Here is an 18,965-nt window from a genome sequence, read left to right as displayed (position 1 = left end):
CTGTAAGATGAGATCGGAGTGATCGGCGTGGTTTAGCTATATCTGTAGGTTTTTTTTTTAAGTTTTTTTAAGTTTTTTTTAAATTCAGATTTGTTTTTTCTTCTTTTTTGGGGTTTTTTTTTCTCTTTTTTCATATATTGTTATTAATTATATCTTTTTTTTTAGAGATAGTTCACACCCTAAACTGATCAAAATTTTTTTTTTATGATATATTTTTATTCTGTAATATTATTGTTTAATATCTCTGTATTAATTCATTATTTACTATGTATTTTTTTTATATCTCTTTGAACTGTATGTGTTTATAAATTATAATAATAATAAAAAGATTGAAAAAGAAAGAAAACAAACACAAAACATACAAGACTCACAAAACTTCAATCTCAACCAAAGATCATAAACAAAATTCAGTTTGTTTGGTAAATTGAAGCCAAAAGATCTTTGAGAGAGAGAAAGCACAAAATTCAAAGTTGCCTTCTTGTGTTGCTTGCAGGAAGAGGAACAATGGTTTGGTCCGGATCCTTCTGGCTGCCTTCAAAATGTTCATTCCTTTTAAAATCCCCAACATTCTAAACTGCCTCCCAGAAAATTACTCTGCTTGGGCCTCCTTCCACTTCACAGCCACACCCAGTGGTTTGTCTTCCAAGTCCTGAAATTTCTAGATCATCTTCTGCACATGCCCAGTCCGTCTCTCACTCTCTCAGCAGTCCACCTTCACCTTGGTTCTCTAAGGCAAACTGTCACTTTCCAACACAAAACTACACAACACATAGGCCAATACACAACACAGAACTCTGTAACAGAGGAAAGAGGGTGGAGAGCTGGTGAAAAGGAGACAGGGGGATGGGAAAGAGAGGAAGACAAGGGAGTGACCTAACGGAAACCTGAGAGGTCAATGTTAATACTATCCAGTTGGAGAATGCACAGTTGAATATTAAGTGTTCCTCCAATTTACAGGTGGCCTTGGTTTGGCAGTCCATGAGGCCAAGGACAGATATATCAGCACAAGAGTAGGATGCAGAATTTACAGAGAGACAGGATGCAGACTGGAAGATCGTTTTACTGTGCACCTTTGCTCTGAGTACAACAATGGTAGGGACTTCCATTGGACAATCAATTCAATTCAATACACAGGATAATTCAGTCTTCCATTATATTAGTTTTGTTCATAAAATGCAAAACAATTAACAGAAAATGTGGCACCACAATAAAGTAAGTTGATTTTTCAGGGGTATAGTTAATATTTCATTTTAGCACTCTTTCCCTAAGGTGATTTTTCAACTAGTCTGAAGTATCTCAAATTGAGGTCCAAATTCATTTCAACTATAATCAATGATTTTGTCTTCAAATTGTGATTAAAATTTACCAGCCTCCTGCAAACCATAACTTTTCCCTAAGCATATTTAGTGACAATTGTAAAATATTCCAACTGTCAGATGTTTTATTACAACACTGCAAGATGGAGATGCAGAAATGTAAGATTTTGTTTAAATTTGTAGATGATACTAAATAATGGTTATTAATGTTATGAATAGTGTCACAATATTACAATAAATTGCTAAAATTGATATTTAGTTCCACATAGATTTCATTTTATTTCAATGTTTTAACATAGAATTACCCTTTCATTTTGTACACCTGCAATTACGGCATTTTGAAATTAATATAAACATAAATGGCAAATGTCATATTAAAATCTGTTGACATTGTATTCATCTGTTGGGTTCATTCTCATTGTATCTACGTTAATATATCTGTACAATAGACAGCTTCTTAGATCATTTCAGAAGCCAAAAAACATAATAAATGGTAATATTAACCCTGAGGTTAAAAATAATGAAAAGAATATTTGATGGTTTAATAAATTATTAATAGTACACAGGCAAGAAGTTAAATTTGTCATCAAATTTTCCTAATGTTCAAAATAAATGATAGCAAAAAATTATACTAAAAGATGTGAAATCTAACCTCATGAGTGTGATGTTTCTTTTATTGTAATGAAGAAACTTGGGTTCTTTTAAAACAACTATACTTGATTGGCTGAGGATCGTGTAAAGGCATCCAACTTGAATCCAACTAAAGCTGCAACCTAACAAGTCTCTGACTCCTTGTAGTGGTCAGGAGGATCACTAGCACTCTATCATTACATCTCCTTTCCTTGAGATGTTTAATCTCACAACAAGACACACTAATATAGTATTCACTTCAATTTGAAGTTCAACACAAATTTAAACACAAATATCAGCAGCACAAACTTTTTTAAACGTGCAGACCTTTTTCTTTTAGAGATTCAGTCTGTCAGGTACTTTGATAACATGTGTGGATCTTCTTAACACAGGTGCTTGTGTCAGCTCTGCTGGTCCACAACTATCCAGTACTGGTGGTGTCACCTCTGTTGCTGTGCAGGCTGGATCATAGGAACATCGGAAGAAGGAACAGGAGTAGGCCAAAAATGGCCCATCGAGCCTGCTCCGCCATTCAATTAGATAATGGCTGATCTAATTTATGACCTAACTCCACCTACCTGCCTTCTCCCCATATCCCCTAATTCCTCTATCATGTAAAAATTTATCTAACCAAATTTTAATATGTTTAATGAAGCAGCCTCAACTACTTCCCTGGTTAGAGAATTCCAAACATTCACTACTCTCTGGGAAAAACAAATTTTCCTCATCTCTGTCCTAAATCTACTCCCCCGAATCTTGAGACTGTGTCCTCTCGTTTTAGTTTCCCCAGCCAGCTCAAAAAACCTTCCTACATCTATCCTATCCATACCCTTCATAATCCTATATGTTTCTATATGTTTCTATAAGATCTCTCATTCTTCTGAACTTGAGCTAATACAATCCTAGACGATTAAATCTTTCATCATAAGTCAACCCCTTCATCCCAGGGATCAACCTAGTAAACCTCCTCTGGACCGTCTCCAAAGCCAGTATATCGTTCCTCAAATATGGAGACCAGAACTGGACACAGTACTCCAGGTGCGGTCTCACCAGTACCTTATACAGTTGCAACATTACCTCCCTATTCCTGAATTCAATTCTTCTAGCGATGAAGGCCAACATTCCATTTGCCTTCTTAATAACCTGCTGCACCTGCAACTTAACTTTTTGCAATTCATGCACAAGCACTCCCAAGTCCCTCTGCACAACAGCATGCTGTAGTTTTTCACCCTTTAAATAATATTCAGCTCTTTTATTTTTCTTGCCAAAGTGAATAACCTAACACTTAACAATGTACTCCATCTGCCAGACCTTTGCTCACTCATCCAGCTTAACTATATCCCTCTGCAGACTCTCCACGTCCTCATTACAATTTGCTCTTCCACTCAATTTGGTGTCATCCGCAAACTTGGCTACATCACATTTTGTCCCCTCCTCCAAGTCATCAATGTAAATGATGAACAGTTGTGGGCCTAGCACCGACCCCTGCGGCACCCCACTTACCAGTCTCTGCCAACCTGAAAAACTCCCACATCCCAACTCTCTGCCTCCTGTCAGACAACCAATTTTCGATCCATGCCAATATACTTCTCCAGACTCCACTTTCCTGTAACTTACTGATAGGTCTCTTGTGCGGCACCTTATCAAACGCTTTCTGGAAATCCAAATATACCACATCAACCTGTTCCCTTCTATCCACCGCACCCATTATATCCTCAAAGAACCCTAACAAGTTTGTCGAACAAATCTTCCCTTTCTAAAACCATGCTGCGTCTGCCTGATTGAACCCTTACATTCCAAAAGTTTCACTATTTCATCTTTAATGACGGCTTCAAGCATTTTTCCAACTATAGACGTCAAGCTAATTGGCCAATAATTTCCAGTCTTCTGTCTACATCCCTTCTTAAAAAGTGGTGTGACATTAATTCCCATTTATGGTCACCTTGTAGCCATGTTTCTGTGATGGCAACCAAATCATAGGCAAGGGTACCGATTTGCGCCTCAAGTTCACTAACCTTATTTCTAATACTGCGGGCATTCAGATAAAGTGCCCTTATGCTCTTTGTCCTTTTAATATCTAGTGACTTCTGTAACCTTTTCTTTTGATTTTTCTGCCCTCTATTTTTCTTTGTAATTTTCTTAACACTATAATTGACCCGAAAACTCACTGCACCATCTGATTTTTTACTTTCTCCTCCCAACATTACTTTTCCTATTTTACTTTTTCTGGCCATTTTTTTATCCTCCCTACCCTTTTCCCTATCACCCAGATTCCCATACCCCTGCCAAATTAGTTTAAACATTGCCCCACTCCTGTACCAAACATACTTGCCAAAATGTTGACACCTTTTGGATTTAGGTGCAAACCGTCCTCTGCATTTGTGTGTTCCTGCAGTGTCTCCTGTATTTTCAGCAGGCTCTTTTGATTCCTCCTCAGTATTTGAACCTCCTCTGTTCTGACAGCGAAGGATCTTGAATTTGCTTCCTCCAGAACAGTGGCCTTCCTTTCCCAGGTGTGGAAATCTCATGAATTTCACTGTGCCATGTTGTGCCAGTGACCTTAAACTTCTTGCTGACTTGCCATATTTGCTTTTTGCCTCCATTGCAGACATCTTTGCTTCCATTCGACATCTTTATCATCTTTGTTCTTGTTTGGGTCTGCAGGGTAGGGAAGTGTTGTATGTAGTCCATGTATGGCTTTATCTTTATTGGCCTAATGTTGTGCTCACAGATCAAAATGACCTTTGCTTCTGTATCCAGTTTGAAAGGAATATTTGTTCCATTTGTACATAATGGCACAGTCCACTTATTCTGCTTGACTCTGTTCACATTTGGCTGTTCAGTATCTATTAGTTTATAGTCTTCTTGCATTACCATGTCCATGAAGAGTGTATCACTGAGGGCAGTTTCTTCCATCTTACACTTCTGTTTGTTTCCCTTTGGAAAAACATTGCTTTATCTAATGATTCTGCCCTTTGAACTTATTACAGACTTTTCCATAGGCTGGGCATTGTTTTGGTGCATGTTGAGTGCCACATGGTTTGTACCTGAATATCTTTCCATCATTTTGTTGTTTCCTATATATCTTTTTTTTTGTTTATGTGTGTGGACACATACTGTGGTTGTGGCTATCCCTTTGTTTTCATTGGATTTTGCACTCTCACTGAACTTTTTTCGTGTGCTGCAAAGGCATGGTATATCTTCACAGCTCCAGCTCTCAGCAACCTCTCACTTTCTCGTCAATAATCCCAAACACAATTTGATCACAGATTATTGAATCTTGCAGCGATCTGAAATTGCATGTTCTTGCTTTTAATTTCAAGTCCATAAAAAAATTATCAAAGCTCACTCCCTGTAGTTGCATATGCAAGCAAAACATGTACCTCTCTTAACGTTTCATTTTTCTTTGGTGAACAGTGTTCATCAAAGATGTTGATATCCTTGTCGATCGTGCACTGGTCTTCTGCCTCGCCAAAAAACAAATACATTGAAACCTCTAGTGCTTGAGATCCCATCAGAGTAAGTAGCAGTGCAATCTTCCGTGCATCGTTTGCTATTGATTGCAACGATTTGCAGGTAAGGCATGAATCTTTGTTTGAACAACCTCCACTCGTGGTCAACATTTCTAGTCCAAGTTACAGTGACAGGAACTTTCACACTTTCCATATCTCTGCTAATAACAACTGAGACATACTGCACACTCGTGGTGCTTCTTCCACTTGGGTGTACATTACACATTCCTGGTACTATGTGATATTTCTTTTATAGAAAAAAAAACTTGTGTTCTTTTACAGTAACTATACTTTATTAGCTGAAGAACTCACTCAGGACCGTGTGGAGACATCCATCTCAAATCTAACCAAAGCTGCAACCCAACTAGTCTCCAACTCCTTCTAGTAGTCACACTATCAATACAGTGGGGAATCTGGAAAACCTATGTAATAACATTGGAGTTAAATCCTGGAAAATGAATCCAATTAATTCAGATGGAAGAGAATCATCATGAGTCAGAATTATAAAGGTCCTTTCTCTCATTTCAAAATAGTAGGTTTAATTGTTCTAAAAGTGGTAGCTGAGTTACAGAAGGCATTTCATGCTCAGATTATACATTTTTTTCAAATATCAATATCTCACAAAAGATCTTCAACATTAATAAAATCTGCAGGTTGCAATAATGACAAGACAGACAGAAGTCCTTCAAGGAGTGTGGATTCATCCCTTAATCAGCACCTCTAGAGAGATGGTAGAAAGCATGATAAAGCATTGCAATGATACATTCACAATAGAAAAGGGCAGAAGTAATGGAGTATGAAAAAGGTGCAGGATGCTTGAAATGGGACATCAGTTCTGAGTAATGACTACAGAAAGTGAATGCCATTAAAGACAAAGATGACAAGAAAATAGTTGACCAGCAGCCACTTAGTTAATATCAGTGATTCAGCAACTACTTACCAGCCTCCTGCAAAACATAATTTTTCCCATAAGTATATTTAGAGTGACCATTGTAAAATATTCTGATTGGCATATGTTTTATTACAACACTACAAGATGAAGCTGCTGTGATTTACAATCTGCACAAGAGCTCAGAGAGTACTCATTATGAAGATTTATAATGAAAAGGTCAGTGTTTAAAATGTTTTGGTTTTACTGAAAAAGTCAATTTCTTTGATTGCAGAGGAACTGCCGCAAGTGGTGGGGGGGGGGGGGGGGTGGGGGGAAGGAAGGGGAGAGTATGGTTATTTATGTGTTTTTGAATTCTTGGAGTCTGTTTATTATTTGTAATGCTTTTAAACTTTTTTTCATTCTTTGTATTTTTAAGATTTTTTAATTCATTTTTAATGGCTTCACTTTATTTAAATTATGTTTTGAAGGTTCTTGAAAGTCAGAAGCATTCAAGGAATTTGGCAGTCAACTAAGCCTGGTTATGTGGCTTAGACGCTAGCAAAGTTTTTGTTGTTCCAGTCATTTTGTTGGAGAGGTTTGATTTATCTAAATAATGAAAATACACCATACAGCATGGGAGAGACCAACTCTAACCATTTAAACCCATGCTGCCCAATTACACCCAAATTAACCTACAGCCCCGTACGCTTTGAATAGCAGGAAGAAACTAGAGCACCCAGGGGAAGCCCACACAGATATGGGAAGAACATAGAAAACTCCTTACAGGCAGCAGCAGATATGAACCCAGGTCGCTGATGCTGCAATAGCGTCATGCTAACTGCTACTCTAACTGTGCCATCCATAGTATTATCCTTGGGGAGCAAGTTCATTCCAGTAGATCCAGAGAAAGTTAAATATAAAGTCACCAGGTGTATCAGTGATATGCATGGTTGGCTTTGCCTCCGGCATCAAATTCTGGTCCAAATGACTGCTGCTGGTTACACAAAATAAAATGGATTCCCTATTCGTAGATTTAATCAAGAGCAAACATAATGAAGAGAATGGTTGATTCATCCTATAAATTTGACAATAGAGTTACAGCAAGTGGAGACAAGTAATGCAATGAATACAATAGATTTCTATTCTAAAAAGAGCTTCAATCAGGTGCTATGCATCGTACTATTGAATGGAGAGAGGAGTAACTAATTAGACGAATAGCAAGTTGGAGTAAAATCAGAGAACAGAGATGAAAGGGAGTCTATTTAAGTTGTCAACTGAAGAAAATGCCGGTTATTTGCTTTTTTTTTTAAAAAAAAACCAGGAATTTAAGGACTATGGAATTCCTTTGCATTCAAACTAGAATTTAATCAAAAGCTTACTTATCAACGTACCTCATTATATTTCAATATTACTTTCACCTTGATGCCATCTGCAACTTTGAACTGAGTTCTCCATATTTTAGTTAATGGAGGGGGATAATTCTTCTACTTTATCTCTGAGCTGTAAGTAGGATGTTCTCAAAGTACATATTTACATTGCATTGTCCACACATTGGCCGTTGGGAGACAAATTTCCATTAGGAAAGCTTTGATGATTACTCCCATCATGAAAAGTGTACCGAATGAAAAATATTCCTCCTTTCCATCTTGGTTACACACTCCCAATCCTATGGATAAAGCATCTATGCATGTGATTTCATGTTGCTCTTTTATAAACATCCATTATATTACAAAATCTTTATTTTAATAATCATTAATCATAGTTATTCTGCAGCATTAAAAAAAACGATGTCTTTATTGCAGTTAACTATATATTGTAGCGGAGACCAGTCCACAAAATAGCTGACGAATGCGGCAACTGCTCAGACCTGGGGCTGACACTGGCCTTCGTCCCAGGTGGCTTCCTGCACAGTGGGAAGACAGTGAACTGTGGTAGGAATACCAGCCAATCCCAGGCTGGCGCTCTGATGACGTGGTGCCCTGATGTCAATGACTGGGGCCCATATAAATGCCACAGCCAGTGCAATAAACCAGTCCTGCCTTCAAGGCTTTGGTGTGCATGTCATTCTTCTCCATGCCTACGTAGCGCAAACATTACAATACCATAAACATATGCTGCACAACCAGTATTCAGGAAAGAGGCAATAGCTGTTTTACCATTCACTTCAACAAATAAAATACATCTACAGTGCCCGCCATAATGCTTGGAACAAATAAACTTTTTTCCCTTTATTTGCCACTACACTCCACAGTGTTAAATTTGTATTAAACAATTCACGTGAGTTAAGTGCACATTCCAGATTTTGGTCAAGGTTATTAGTGTACATTTTGGTTTGACCACCTAGTAATTACAGCACTTTTTAATGAATAGTCCCATCATTTCAGGGCGCCATAATATTTGGGACAAAGCAACGGTATGTATATTAAAGTAGTCACGTTTAATACATAGTTGTCTATCCCTTGCATGCAATGACTGATTGAAGTCTGTGATTCATAGACATCACCAGGTGTTGAGTATGTTCTTTGGTGATGCTCTGCCAGGCCTCTGCTGTGGCCATCTTCAGCTCCTGCTAATTTTAGGGGATTGTCCCCTTAAGTTTTCTCTTCAGCATATGGAAGGCATGTTCAATTGGATTTAGATTGGGTGAACGACTTAGCCATTCAAGACTTTTGCAGGTTTTAGCTTTGAAAAACTCATTTGTTGCTTTAGCAGTATGTTTGGGATCAGTGTCTTGCTGTAGAATAAAGCACCATCCAAAGAGTTGGAGGCATTTGCTTGAACTTGAGAAGATAAGATGCTTCTATACACCTCATTTTGCTGCAGTCACCAGCAGTGATAACATCAATTAAGATAAGTGCACCAGTACCTGTGGCAGCCAAACATGAACAGGCCGTAACACCCCCACCACCATGTTTCACAGATGAAGTGGTATATTTTTGATCTTGGACAGTCAATTTTAACCTCCACACTAATACAGGATAATCAGGATAACCTGTCCACAAGTCCTTTTTCCAGAATTCTTCAGGCTCTTTTCAAATGCTTCTTGGCAAACTGTAATCTGGCTATCCTCCTTCTGTGGCTAATTAGTGGTTTGCATCTTGCAGTGAGGCCTCTGTATTTCTGTTCATGAAGTCTTCTGTAGACACTAGTCATTAACACATCCACACCTGCCTCCTGAAGAGTGTTTCTGATCCATCGGACAGGCGTTTGGGGATTTTTCTTCATCACGATGAGAATTCTACTGTCACTTGCAATGGAGGTCACTCTTGGAATATCAGTCCCTTTGCAATTATTGAGCTCACCAGTAGGTTCTTTCTTCTTAATGATGTTCCAAACTGTTGATTTTGGTAATCCTAAGGTTTGGACGATGCCTTTGTTCTTCAGTCTCAATGGCTTGACTATCATCGGCACCACTCTGGTCCTCATATTGAAAAATGGCAACTACAGACTCCTAAGGTGATCAAAAGCTTAGAAGCAAACCTGCCTCTCTTATACCTGCACTAGTGAAGCAATTAAACAATGATGAGTACTCACTCACAAACACCTGAAATGAGGGAACTATGTGTAAAGAGTGTTGTAATCCCTACATGGTCAAACCAAAATGTATACAAATGACCTTGATTAAAATCTAGAATGTACACTTTAATCAGATGTGAATTGTTTGATTACAAATTTAAAACTATGTGGAGCACAGGGGAAAATGAAACTAAAAAAAAAGTCTTTGTACCAGTACTTTGAGGAAAATTATTTAATCTGCTGCTACATTTGGAGAAAGAATTTCAGTATATTGTTGGACTTTGTAGTTAATGTAAAAAAAAAGCTAAATCACAAGGAGAATAAGTATCAGTGAAAAACTTTACCTCCAGGAATTAATGAAAAAAAGTGGAAAAATTGATCAAAAATTAGGAATAACGTTAAAATATACTGTATTTAATCATAAATGCTGTAAGTACTGTAGGAAATATTTAAAGGCAAAGGTTCCATTATTGGAAAATAATATTACATTTCGAATGTAACATACATGAAATTCTTTAACTTTGTCTACTGTAAGGAAGACAGCATCACCACTTTGTCCAGCACCCCGCACAGAAATTAGGCCCCAGCGAGGAATGAACTCGCAACCACTGGCTTACAAGACTAGTGCTCCAATCAGAGCCTCTTCCTCTGGTATTAAGCAAAATTCCTACAGATGGTTCACCCGTAAAACACACAAATAAGCAACATGCAAATATAAATGTCTAGCCATACAACATTTGCGAGTGAAATAGAATTAAATGAAAAAATCAGCATGCTTTGATAAACATTTGTGCACCAATCATTGAAAATTATGCTTGTGATAGTTCAACTTAAATTGTATTTCATTGATATAATTTTATTTATACTCAAATAATTCCTGATAACTTAAGTAAGAGATATCACTGGGAAAACTATACCGCTCCTCTACTCTCACAAGTTGCATCAAAATTAATCTGTTTGGAAATATAGTGTCTTACCCGAGGATCTCCAGTGAGCAGCTTAAATGCTTGATATACTTGATTCTCCTGCACACCTCCACCCAGGTCAAGGAAGTTTGCTGGCTTCCCTCCATGAAGATCGATGATATCGCATGTAGCCATGGCAAGGCCGGCTCCATTAACTTTTTATAAAGAGAGGCATAATCTTTTACAATTTGGCACATCATCAATTTATCATACACCAGAGAAAATAATGTTATAAAGATGTAAAAGTAATGTATTGTTATGAATAGTTCAGTGCAGAAACTTTTACATTTAGCAGCTATGACTATATAGGGGCCTTACATGAAAGATGAAGCGTCAAGACTTATTGAGTTTCATATTGTTGCTACAGATAAACACTAACATCTTATTCAACAAGTCAGCAGTGCTTGTTTAATGGAAAAGTAAACCCAGAAGCAATGATTCAACTCTGAATCAGGGGAACCACATTCTCCACATAAAATAGTGTTAGTAAAACATAGCAAGATAAATTGAAACAAATAAACACTTAAAGTTCTGAAATTGTGTAAAAATTTAACCTGGCAGGACACGTTTTTTAATGTTGCAGGCTGACTGAAGCGGAAGCAGAAAATAATGCTTATTAAAAGCCCATCAAGTTCATGTGGGAAGATAAATAAAATGTTAGAGGAACTCAGTGGAACAGGCAGCCTCTGTGGAGAGTCGACGTTTTGGGCTGAAACCCTTCATCAGGAATAGTAGGAAACAGGCAGACACCCAAATAAAAGAGTGGGATGGAGGGGGAGGAGCACAACATGGCAGGTGATAGGTGAATACAGGTGGGGAGAGGGGAATGAGAAGGAAAAAAAGAAAAATAGGAGGTGATCGGAGGAAGAGGCTGAGAAGGATGGACACTGATAGGGGGAAGGGAAGGGAAGGGGGTGGACAGCAAAAGAAAGGAAGATGTGGGTCTCTTTTTGGATTTTGGTAGATGAACCACCTGTGCTATTTATGCAATTAACCTCCAGGAAAGACTTCTTCATGGCTTGAAAAAGGGTTTTGTACTTTGTGCCCACATTGAGTAAGCCTGAACAATATCCACATTCAGGCTGATTGGTAAGAAACATTCATTTCAAAAAAAATGCCAGGGAATAATCACCTTCATTTGATATTAAACACCATTACCCTTATCAACATTTAAGAACTAATTACTAATCAAAACCTTACCTATGGTATTTTTTATAAACTTCAATAAGGTCACCTCTCAGCCTGCTATGTGTCAGTGAGAACAAGCCCAGATCATGCAATTTATCCACATATATAAAGGGCTCCATTCCTGGGAATATCCAGGGTGAATCTCTTCTGCATTCTCTCCAATGCACCACATTCTAACTGTTACAGGGCAACCAGCAATACTTCAATTGTGGCCAGATGCACAGTCTTGATCTGAAATATCTACTTATAACTTTTAATTCACAAAATCATTTCACTTACCAAAGCAAGCAATATTTCCATCCATGCCAATATACTTGAGATCATACTTTGCTGCTTCGCTCTCTAGAGGATCGGCTTCTGACACATCACCCTGAGAAAAAATTTCTTTTTGTCTGAATTCTGCATTGTCATCAAAGTTGATCTTGGCATCAAAGCAAACAACTGCAAGGCCAAAATAAAAATACAATTAATAAAGCCACATTTAAAAATTATTTTGCGCATCACCAGAAGAAAGTATTTATCATTTCTAATAGGGCTAAATAGTAATCTAAAAACAAATGCTTAATTTTAGTTAGTATCAAAAATAACAGTGTACAACTTTACCTCAAAAAGAATGGCTTAAAAATGAAAAATCTTGAGCACTTTTTATATTATTCATGCACCAAACAGGAACAGTTTTGTGATATTCCCTTGGCAGACAATATAGTATCAAAAAGCAAGCATTTTGATTCCAGCAATAGGACAAAAAACTAATGTTCATTTTAGCCAGCCAGTCAGACCTTTAAAAAATATTAACTGCTGCTCCTTTAGTAGAACTTTCATCCTTGGATAAATGCACAAAAGTGCTGGAGAAACTCATGTTAGGTCACGCAGCGTCCAGTGGAGGCAAAAATGTACAATCAACATTTTGGGCTTGAGGACTTGGTCAAGATACGAAATGATTCTACATTTTTGTCTCCTACGGATGCTCCGGGACCTGTTGAGTTTCTACAGCACTCTTCTGCCTTTACTATAATCAGAGCTTCTGCAGACTTTCTTGTTTCTCCACTTTTAGTCTTTGGTCTTGCCTTCAATATACCCAGAGTTAAAAAGAAATTGTTACACTTTCCAAAAGGAAAGGAGTTGTATCTAAATGATTAGAAGCCAGTTTAAATCAGAGTTCCTTGCCATCCACTTTTCAAAAGTGAGTTTTCATATGCATAGCTCGATGTGCAGATTTAGTTGTGTAGGGAGCTGAACATTTCCAGGACTGGGGATGATTAAATGGTAGTTGAAAAATTCATTAAAGCCTCAAAAGCCAACTGAATCCATTAATAGCTGCAACGGACTTTGAAGTGGGGCAAACATGATGAGCAGGAAAATTCAAGGCAAAGGTCGGTATCCTCAGATTACCAGTGGCACAAGAGTGTTCTTTCCATATCTCAATGGCCACTAGGAGAGTAGTTTTGTAGATTCTGTACATTGCTTTATCAGCCATTAATAGCCCTGACACACATCAGTAATGCAATGGAGATAGATTTGTGTGACATCAAATAGACTTTTTTACCCAGAATTCACAGTGGCAGAGAATCTGCTACATCTATTTGATATCAATGTCTCTACCGATGATGAATAAAGGATTCCTTATTCCACAAGTGGCTTATTTCTCAAGTTGCAGATTCAAACCGACTTCAGTTTCCTTTGACCTCATTCAAATTTATGATGGGGATAGGGAAAGGAAGCAAGTTGGGAGGAAACCATCAGTGTCCTGACGTATTGATATTCAAGATACAGCAGCAGCTCATGAACAGGTTGTTTTTTGTGTTTTAAATTGCTGAAGGCCTTGTGCATTAGAAGTTGTTGCATTATCTTTACCCATGCTTTCAAAATACCTTACCTATTTCACAGTATTTGGATCTTTTCGTGTCTTCATATTTTTAAAAAAAATTCAATTAAAAAAAAGCGTAATCTCGTGTTTGAAAACACAATAATTTTCAACATATTTACACTGTTACGAGCCCAAAAGACCCCAAAACCCAGCAGCAATAGATATTCACCAAGACAAGTAGTTTTTAAAACAAAAGTTATTTTTAATCAACTTTAAACATGAAAATAGAATCAAACTTTAACCTAACTCTATACTTAACTAACCCAAATTAACCCCCTTCTAATTCTAAGCGCATGTGAATGTAATGTGTGTATGTAAATTTAAGAAAAGTTCTTTGGTTCACAGTTCAATCTCACTTCTTCTTCCAAGTTTTCTGGTTGCAGGCAATTCTTATACTGTGCACAAAATTTAACATGTATAAAGTTCACCAGGCTTTGGTGCTCAAAAGGTAAATAGTTACCACTCAGGAAGGTTCTTGTTGGAAGATGGGGGTTTTTGTAAGTGAGAGAGTCACATGGGCTTCCTGGCAGTTGGAGAGAGAGAGAGAGAGAGATAAGACAAGCAACAAGCCAGTGTGTGTGTGTGACACAAAAAGAGACTGAACAGTCACGGCTGAAACAAGCCAGGAAAAGCTGGTGGAAACAGAAAGCTCCAGAGTGGTGGATGGTTGGCAGTGCTATCTGTCTGATGCTTCTCTTGGAATAAGTGAAACAGAAAGGAACTCTGTGATAGCCTGAATGAAAGACGTTATCATCTGGAGAACCCTGATGGGGCAAGTTTCATCAGCGAGACACTGAGGTGACTAATGGTGGTACCTCAGTTGTGGAATTCCTGGAACAACAAATCTCTCTCTGCAAACCCTACAAGAACCTTCCTGAGCTATAAGCATTTACCTTTCGAACATGAAAGCCTGGTGAACTTTATACATGTTAAATTCTGTGTACAGTATAAGAATTGCCTGCAACCAGAGAACTTGGAAGAAGGAAAAACATAGAAACATAGAAGATAGGAGCAGGAGTAGGTCAATCGACCCTTCGAGCCTGCTCCCCCATTCAACGAGATCATGGCTGATCTTAAAGTTCAGTACCCCGTCCCCGCCTTCTCTCCGTAACCTTTAATACCCTTATACTGAAGAAATATATCTAATTCCCTCTTAAATATATTTAATGAACCTGCCTCTACTGCCCTCTGTGGCAATGAATTCCACAGATTCACCACCCTCTGGGTAAAGAAATTCCTCCTCATCCCGGTCCTAAATGGTTTGCCTATTATCCTCAAACCATGGCCCCGGGTTCTGGATTTTCCCATCATTGGAAACATCCCATCTGCATCCATTCTGTCCAGTCCTGCCAGAATTTTATATGTCTCTATGAGATCCCCTCTCAATCTTCTAAACTCCAGGGAGTACAATCCCAATTTGCGCAATCTTTCCTCATAAGTCATTCCAGGTATCAGCCTGGTGAATCACCTCTGCACTCCCTCCATTGCAAGAACATCCTTCCTTAGATAAGGTGACCAAAACTGCACACAATACTCCAGGTGTGGTCTCACCAAGGCCCTGTACAGCTGCACTAAGGTATCCTTGTTCCTATACTCAAACCCTCTTGATATGAAGGCCAACATACCATTTGCCTTTTTAACCTCCTGCTGTACCTGCATGCTCGCCTTCAGAGACTGATGTACAAGTACCCCTAGGTCTGCACTTCCCCATCTCTTAATCTATTGCCATTCAAATAGTAATCTGCCCTCTGGTTTGTATTACCAAAGTGGATAACCTCACATTTATCCACATTGTAATGCATTTGCCATGTATCTGCCCAGTCCCTCAATTTATCCAAATCACACTGGAGCTTCCTGACCCCCTCTTCCGTGCACACAACCCCTCCTAGCTTTGTGTCATCTGCAAATTTGGAGATATTACATCCAATCCCCTCATCCAGATCATTAATGTAAATTGTGAACAGCTGGGGTCCCAGTACAGATCCCTGTGGCACCCCACTAGTCACTGCCTTCCACTCAGAAAATGAGCCGTTTATACCAACTCTCTGTCTTCTATCTGCCAGCCAGTTCTCAATCCACATCAATGCTTTTCCCCCAATCCCATGATCCTTGATTTTGGAAGCCAGTCGTTTATGCGGGACCTTATCGAAGGCCTTTTGGAAGTCCAGGTACACCACATCCATTGGCTCTCCCCCATCTATTTTACCTGTCACCATCTCAAAGAATTCCAATAGATTTGTCAAGCACGATTTACCTTTTGTAAATCCATGTTGACTCCGTCCGATCCCTTCTCTGCTAGTCATATGCTCCGCTATTACATCCTTAATAATGGATTCCATCATTTTGCCCACTACTGATGTAAGGCTTACTGGCCTATAGTTCCCCGCTTTTTCTCTACCCCCCTTTTTAAATAGTGGGGTAACATTATCTACCCTCCAATCTATGGGTACTGATCCTGAGTCTATCGAGTTCTGGAAAATAATTCTTAAAGCATCTGCTATCTGAATGGCCACTTCCTTAAGTACCCTAGGATGTAGATTACCCTAGGAAGTGAGATTGAACTGTGAACCAACAACTTTTCTTAAATTTACACACACATCATACACGTGCACTTAGAATTAGAAGGGGGTTCATTTGGGTTAGTTAAGTTAATAGAGATAAGTTAGTTTGATTCTGTTTTCATGTTTAAAGATAATTAAAAACAACTTTTGTTTAAGTAACTACTTGTCTTGGTGAATGTCTATTGCTGCTGGGTTTTGGGGTCATTTGGGCTCTTAACACATAATACACACACACACAGATATTAACACAAAATTTACTTCTTAGACTTATTATCTATGTACTAGTATTTTGGGGGAAGTGTTATGGGTACACGTTATGTCATCACACAAATTACACGGGTGATGGGATTATGTAAGCGACACGGTAAGGGTGCAGTTCAGTTAGTGTGTGCACCATCTTGTTTGAGAATAAAGTGTGCTAACTGTTCAACAAAGAAGCTACTAAATTAATGTGGACATGACATACACCTCTGTTATTGAACACAGCAGGCACAAACTTGGTGACTGTGTACACTGAATAACTGCTGGAGCCATTTTCCAGTTACACACCCTTTGTAGATTTTAGTACTCCAGACCATTCCTTCTTTTAACCTCACATGGTGAAAATGCCCAAAGCAGCAGAAGTAACACCATGAAGTGCCATTTAAAGGATTAATGAACTACTTTAGTGCAAGTTGCTGCTTGATTTCTTCTGGTGGTTGATGCAATTCTACAAGTATTTGGTGGTGTCTTTAACCTTTTAAGTTGCAGAAGTCTATCGGGAATGATGCCACACAGTTAGCGTCATGGTTAGCACAGCACTATTATAGCACCAGTGAGCTGGGTTCGAATCCAGCACTGTCTATGAGGAGTTTCCATGTTCTCCCAGTGTCAGGCGTAGGTTTCCTCTGGTTTCCTCTCACATTTCAAAGACATACAGCGTTTGCAGGTTAATTGGTGTACAGGTACACGGTCCTTTATCTGGAACCTTTGGGGGACAGTGTGTTCCGAATTTCAGATTTTTCCGGATTTTGGAAAGCCCACCCGAATTGTGCTGCCGTATCCATCCTTCCAGTCACCGGGCCACCTCCTCCAAGCGCCAGTCCCTCGGCCGCCTCCCCCAAGTGCCGGGCACCTCTCTCCCCATTTACTGGATTTTGGAGCTTTCCACATTTTATTAGTCTGGATAAAGGATCGTGTACCTGGATTGAGACACGTCTCACGGGCCTGTTATTGTCCTGTATCTCAAAATTAAAATTAAATTAAGTGCTGATCAAGGATTCTGCACGGATTAGTTTGTGCCAATCATGCATGCACATTTCTGCCTTTTTCTTCATCCTGAACATGAATGAAAGAATGAGCAAAGTTTGCACAGGGAAGGACAAGCTCTCAGAATGGGGACAGGGGTGCTATCTTTGAATGAGACATCAGTAATCATGACCACTTTCCTTCCCTCATCATTGATACGTCGTCTGTCGTCTCATTCAAAATGCAGAAACATACTGCCGGCAGAGCATCTGCAAACTAAATCGAACACAAATTAAATTATGCCATTGTATAAACACTGGGTAATTTTTTCTCTTGCATTGATGCCCTATTTTTGAGAGCCTTTGTTTGTTTTAATTCTCAAACATAGTCCTGCATCATGGTGGAGAATGCTGTTGAACTTCAGAGTAGGGAGGCCCATATGCCTTTGGACAGCAATGCCAAGCAGCTCCAAGTCAAGATGGCCTGCTCTAGACTGCATTACCTCAGCTTGAACAGGAGCAATCTGGACTGAATGCCTGACGGGCAGCAATGAGGAGACAGGTGAAAAGGAGATATATAATGCTATCATCCTGTGAGAAGCAACAGGCCAGTTGCTGTCCCTCCCTTTGTCCTACAAATCCTAGTAATTGGCTGAGCACCTTGACTATACCAGCATCCCCGACCACAATGACAGCCTGGGAGCACTTGATGCTTGCGTGCAGAAAGTTGACACTGCCTCACCATACCATCTTCAAGAAGAGGCTGGTGCTGCAGTGGAAGCTGAAACATTATGCAGCCGGTGTGACTTAACACCTGTTGCACTGCTGTGTTACATAATTAGAACTGGACCCACTGGAATTGTATCAGCTAATTTACATGGCACTAATCTTAGTGTTTGGCCTTGCAGGTATTGCACTTCAAGCTGATTTACCATGTTTCTTTCAATCATGCCTCAAGATTATCTTTCCAATTCTGTGATATGCCAGTATCTATGCTGGTAGTGGTGAACATTATCATCTTGTTCCCTCTTGCATTTTTGCCACTTGCTCCACAGGCAGCCAGGGCCTTCTCCTGGTCCTATTTTGTTGTATTCTTGAATATGTGAATAGAAAAAAGAGAGAAGGGTAAGATTGCAGTAAGGAAAACAATGGTACAAGGATGCCATTACCTTCCAGTAAGTTGTTCAGCACAGAAATGGGCTCTTAGGCCCATCCACTGAAGACATCTATGGTAGGCGCTGCCTCAAGAAGGGAGCCAACATCATAAAGGTCCCCCATCACCATGGTCACAGCCTCTTCTCACTGCTCCCTTT

General features: G+C 39.1%; 1 protein-coding gene across 4 annotated transcripts in view; it reads right to left on the bottom strand.

Moving 5' to 3' along the window:
• The window catches only part of suclg2 (succinate-CoA ligase GDP-forming subunit beta), a 403,858-nt gene that overhangs the window by 97,349 nt on the left and 287,544 nt on the right, over positions 1–18,965 (bottom strand). For 3 of the 4 annotated variants that reach the window (XM_069937101.1, XM_069937103.1, XM_069937104.1), the window contains 2 exons: positions 12,278–12,439; positions 10,823–10,965 (listed from right to left, as the gene is read on the bottom strand). In XM_069937101.1, coding sequence (XP_069793202.1) covers positions 10,823–10,965; positions 12,278–12,439 — 305 coding nt within the window. Of the gene's footprint in view, positions 1–7,687; positions 7,996–10,822; positions 10,966–12,277; positions 12,440–18,965 lie in introns of those variants that run through there. The other variant, XM_069937105.1, reaches the window with a different exon arrangement.

The sequence above is a fragment of the Narcine bancroftii genome, chromosome 5, assembly GCF_036971445.1.
Source record: "Narcine bancroftii isolate sNarBan1 chromosome 5, sNarBan1.hap1, whole genome shotgun sequence".
Classification (NCBI taxonomy): Eukaryota; Metazoa; Chordata; class Chondrichthyes; order Torpediniformes; family Narcinidae; genus Narcine; species Narcine bancroftii.
This window is presented reverse-complemented; position numbering and strand designations above follow the sequence as displayed.